General features: G+C 42.4%; 1 protein-coding gene across 1 annotated transcript; it reads right to left on the reverse strand.

Moving 5' to 3' along the window:
- Window positions 1-269: 269 nt before the first annotated feature.
- SLC7A6OS (solute carrier family 7, member 6 opposite strand) lies at window positions 270-5248 on the reverse strand. The gene is made up of 5 exons (XM_010160295.1): window positions 5090-5248; window positions 3877-4254; window positions 1833-2036; window positions 867-996; window positions 270-391 (listed from the first exon to the last, which is right to left on the reverse strand). Exons 1-5 carry the CDS (start codon window positions 5246-5248, stop codon window positions 270-272), a joined length of 993 nt encoding a protein of 330 aa, XP_010158597.1.
- Window positions 5249-5272: the final 24 nt, after the last annotated feature.

Genomic DNA, 5272 nt, shown 5'->3' on the forward strand with positions numbered 1-5272 from the left:
GATAAAAATGTGGCTTAAAGCTCATCCATGAAAAGACTATTTTCCTACTGTCCCAATGAGCACAACTTTTACCAGAAAGTGCTTTTCCAGGGTGTTTTTGTGGGTAGTGGTGGTGTTTTGGGTGGCGGTTGTGGGTTTTTGGTTGGTTGGTTTTGTGGTTTGCTGGGTTTTGGGTTTTTTTTCCTTAGTTCAACATTCTTAAGAATAGCCACCAGCAGCTGTCTTGATTTTTAACTGCAACTGTAGAATTTCATCTTCAAATAAGGCTGTTAGTCAGAATCCACATCCTGGATCTCATCATACCCAAATTCATGTAGAACCTCCTCTCGGTATTTGTTCCATGTTCTTCTCCTGTAACATTGGTCCTCATCACTGAAGCTCTCTTCAAACTCTAAAGAAAGAGCATCAACACTTCTAAATTATCCCTTCTTTTTAGTTAAACAATGAGGTTAATCAGACTATTTTAAGCTTCTTGAGTAACTAACAAATACCAAGTCTGAACAACTTCTTTATTAGGTGAAGTCTGAATTATGCTTGGAGTGCATGGGGATGGGGAGTTAAGAAAGCAGAGGCAGTGTTTCATAAACACACTGGAACCAAGTCATCGATTCCTTTTCAAAACAAGCAATCCTTCGCAAGTGCAGCAGCCTAAAATGAAGGTCTTAATTCTGACTTTGCAGAAACACTACCATCATCTGTAGTTCAAAGAAAGATGATCCTTCTCCAAGCAGATTAACCCATTATAAGAGCAAACCACTACCCCAGCAGTGCTCAGTTAGTTGCTTTTTTAGAAGGATGGCATGTAAAAATGGATGGGATTTACATGTGAACAGCATGAAAGCAAACACTATTTATGGCAGGCGTACCCTTCTCTCCATCACCGTCTTCGTCGTATAAGAATTCATCTTCATCAGGATAATCATTACGCCAGTTATTTTCATCATTTTCATCATCTTCATCTTCATATATTTCCCCTGGAACTTGATCGTCGTCTACCTGCATGACGACACAAAGCATTCACTGCAAACACAGACACTACAGTAAGCCTTTTCTCATCCACCTGCACAGTGCTATACAGATCATGAGGAGCCAAGAGATACTTATCTTCTCCAAGCACAAGTTACTCAACAGTGGCACAAAGCACACTGTAGAAAGATTTGTGTTCTCTTTATATTCACCTTGGCACAGCAATCTGCTCTAGGTGAAAAAGCAGTTAAGTCATGCATTTAGATGCCAAGGATAACATCTAAATTAATCCTACTCCCTTCAGCAGTGGTGTAATAGATCAAGGGAAAGAAAAAGCAGCTTCAGGTCCCTGATAAGTCAGTCTATTGATCACAGTATCTATACAATGAAAGACTAACGCTTACATTTAACTCCAGTCACTGAAGGACAATTCTATTACAAGAAAACACCTCGTATTAAGATTGAAAATACTGAGAAAGTTGGATCTCCCCCCTTGCTGTGTTCACCCAACCATACTTAACAACTACATTTTAATGGCTGCCTCCTAGTCACAAATGAGATGTGAATTACTTAAGTTTACAAGTGTGTGCCAAAATTTATTTGGCAAATTGAAGCCAGACAAGTTCTTCTGAGTAGATGAGCACCAGCCCATCATTTTTTGTTGTCATTACCGTAATTTGCTTGAATCAACAGTAACCTGGAAGAGCAGAGACTGGCAGCTACAAAACATCTAAAAAAAGTCACTAAGCATACATGTAGTATCTCAAAGGATCTTTCTTGTCGTAGTGGCTTTTAACGATAGGACTTTAAGCACATTTATTTGTGACTTTTCTATATAAGAAAGATCTGTTTTCCCACATCCTTACCATAAGCTCATATTCTTCGCTGTAGGGCTGTACAGAAAGGATATTTTGGATCCAACCAGGGGCTGATGTTTCCATACAGTAGATGTCATAAACATACTCATCTTCTTTCTCACGGTGTTCTTTTTTACCATCTTCAGAAACATTTAAACGCTCACGGATCATCTCCACTGCATTGCAAAGAATCACATCTGGATCAGGCTTCTGCTGAGAAAAAATAAAAAGTGCATTATTTCCACTGAAGCCATGCACACAAAAGTCTTAGTTACCAACACCTGTCTCTCTACACAGTAGCCAGCAGCTAGCTAAGGATGAATTTCTGAAATCTGACTGAAACACTTCCTCACTGGAATGCTGGTACTTTTATCATTAGCAACCCAGAACACAAAGACACCGAAGAGCCTTCCAACTAACTCCATACAGCCAGCCGTACCTTGTTTCAGATAATGGGAGAAAACTTCCTGGGACAAGTTCATTAGAGACTACTGGAGGGGATATGACCAATCCCATAGAACTGTTCATGTTTCTGATGACACGCTGGTTGAAAATACAAGTTTTAAGACAGCCTGTGCTTTGTAGAGCAATAAACTTACAATGCTGCAGGGAAGATGTGCATTCAGTAGCACTGATAACATGCAAGCAGATTACAGTATACAAACTCTGCAGGAGAAACAATGCAAATGTGGCACATCAACAGGAAAAGACTGACAGGCCTTTTCATTTCCTCACTTCAACATTAACACCAAGAAGCTTCTTCATACTTTCTCCTTCCTAATAATTTATTTGCAATGTATTTGCTTTAGTGACCTGTACTTGAAGGTCTACACAGGCAGGTTTTTTGCTGCCCATTTTTCTTTGCTAGAGGCTTTCAGACTATCCTGTCCAATCCACAGTGGTGTCTCCTGAGCTACCTGAAGTAATTCTGAGGAACAGCTACAGACCAGCCTTTCACTCACTTCCAACTACTTTGAAAAAGAAAGCTTACATCTTGCTGTAACACTTACTGCTAGCTCCAAAAGAGGAAAATTCTGATGCCACCTCAGCTTCACTTCAGTTTTTCTACTCAGCAGTGATAGATCACAGTTAACTAACAGACTTCAAATGTCTGTGTGAGCTACCTGATTAACTGAAAGCAAGAATTCATACTAAAGTTTGACGGCAAAGCCCTTAAATAAAAAACGCTGAAGGATGACAGCTGGTTGGGCTCTTCCTCACCCGCGTATCTTCTCTAATGTTAAACATTTACGTTTTCCTCAGAGTTGTGATGGGCTGCACAAGCGAAGCATCCACATGTACCTACATACAGTGAAGGAACTACTAAAGAAAGCATACACAGCCCTCTTACCTTCTTTTTTATATAGTTATGAGTCTGTCTTAATACAAAATCTTCATAACACTCTGTGCAGCGCAACCCTACACAGAAAGCAAGGCTTCTTCATACTTAAAACCGTTCTAGATACTGAGCAGATACTCCTCCAACTGAAAACATGAACTTACAATAGCAATGAACACAGGATGTAGGGGCTCAAGCAGCCTGTCACACACCTAGAGTTCTGCTAAAAACAACATACACAATCAAACCGTATATTGGAATTACGGGAAGGCTCAAAAGTATCTTTTCCTTTAGTGAATCTTCCCAACATGTGACATTCCTAGGAATCTGGGTGGATGAGAAGACACTGAATGAGATTTTTCCTAGGTAGAGAAGTTGGTAATCAAAAACCTCAGAAATCCACCTGTCAGATGAATGTGAGAATTTATACATCAGAACAGGGTACAGAAAAATCAGGGAGGTACAAGCCCTTCCTGGAGCAGCCAACTCAACGCTGTTAACTATATGAACATTACTATACTTCACAATCTTCATGAAAGTTACTTCCTGTGCAATGAATTAACTGTTCCAACTTGCAAATACCCAGTTAAAGCTCCCAGTAAACAGTGTAATACTTACAATACAAAAGAACTTCTACAGCAGTCAAGTTTGCCCACATGTTCCAGTCTACAGTGATATCAAAGTACTTCAAGCACACTAAGTTCGTTTGCTGACCTGAGGGTTTGCAGCAGTTACACTGGAGTCTCCCAGCACCTCCTCTTCTTGTACAATATCAAACAACTGGAATTTCCTACAGCAGTCCAAACTCTTATCCACTGCACCACTCTCCTTTTGTGAAGCATCATCCATTGCTTCAGAGTCTGCTCTGTCCCCATCAATCGATGCCTCTCCATTTCTGACAGGTGCAGCTGTTTCGGTACAGTTAGGTCGATGGCTGGCTATTACACGATAACGATTTTCCTTCCTTTTCACTTGCGTGGAAGAGCGGAGTTCCTGAATGATTCGCTGAGTGCTTCCTAAAGAAGGTCGCAGACTTCGAGCTGCTTTGTCTCGAGTGATCACTTCTTGAACATATTTCTGAACTGGTTCATTCTGGATAGAGGAACAAAAAGGAGGAATATGATGATACTGTCAACACAGTAACTCATACTCCTTCCTAAAAGTGATTAATAACTACCATTACTGATGCTTCCTATTAGAGGACTGCAGTACCAACGTTCCTAACAACATTTAAGTAATTTCTGCTACAGCTTTAAGCAACACAACTATCCTAATAGTCTCTTGATATGGAGAAAGAAGATATTTGTAAGACTGTTTCAATTTGATTTTGAAATATAGTTCAGGGTACAGAATAACCCTCCAAACAAAAACACATGCCTTTGGAACACTGATGGTCCTAAATTTAAGGCATAATATCCTTTACAGTATCCTATAAATACCAGTTACCAAGAAACATCAGTTTTATTCAATATAAAAGGCTGTAGAGCAGATGGAAGTTGTTAGCCTTGTAGGGTTGATCTTCAGTACCTCAAACAGCAGAAATTTAGGCTTCACTTACAAACTATAGAAAACAGTCTATACGTTTAAAAAAGGCGGTGCTGAGCCCAGCACTCCATGGTGGTCACTCTGTGCTCTGCTCCCTAATTAAGAGCCTGCCGCGCATGCAGTATGCTGCTGCGCCGCCAGCCAGACGGCCGCCATGCCTTCACCAGGACAGGACGGCATCTCGCATCGAGACGCCACTCTCCAGGCTACGAGCAAGAACTTCGCAGCGAGATAGGATCCTGCAGCTGCACTGTAAACCTGGAGCAAGCCTGCTGCTTTCCAAAGCCCCTTCGGAAGCTGAGCGAGCTGCACCAGGTGAATCAAGCGGGCCCCCCCTCGCCTCAGGCGCGGCCCCGGCCTACAATCGGCAGGGCCGCGGTACCTTGGAGGACACGGTCGCCACCAGCTTGAAGAGGCTCCTCTCCACCGGCTGGGCGTCGCCGCACTCCGTGCGGAGCCGCTTGCAGGCGAGGAGCAGCGCCTCGACAGGCTCCGTCCCGCCGCGCTTCCGCTTCACTCGCAACACGGCCGCCCGCTCCATGGCGCTCGCGGGGCATGACGGGAA

Source organism: Eurypyga helias, unplaced genomic scaffold, assembly GCF_000690775.1.
Source record: "Eurypyga helias isolate BGI_N326 unplaced genomic scaffold, ASM69077v1 scaffold19301, whole genome shotgun sequence".
Classification (NCBI taxonomy): Eukaryota; Metazoa; Chordata; class Aves; order Eurypygiformes; family Eurypygidae; genus Eurypyga; species Eurypyga helias.

Excerpts from the sequence above, each read along its gene's own strand:
- SLC7A6OS (XM_010160295.1), bottom strand. The coding sequence starts at position 5,248 with ATGGAGCGGGCGGCCGTGTTGCGAGTGAAGCGGAAGCGCGGCGGGACG. Across the intron at positions 4,255-5,089 it reads TGGCGACCGTGTCCTCCAAG|AATGAACCAGTTCAGAAATA; the intron begins GTACCGCGGCCC and ends TCCTCTATCCAG. Across the intron at positions 2,037-3,876 it reads TAACTGCTGCAAACCCTCAG|CAGAAGCCTGATCCAGATGT; the intron begins GTCAGCAAACGA and ends ATTTTTTCTCAG.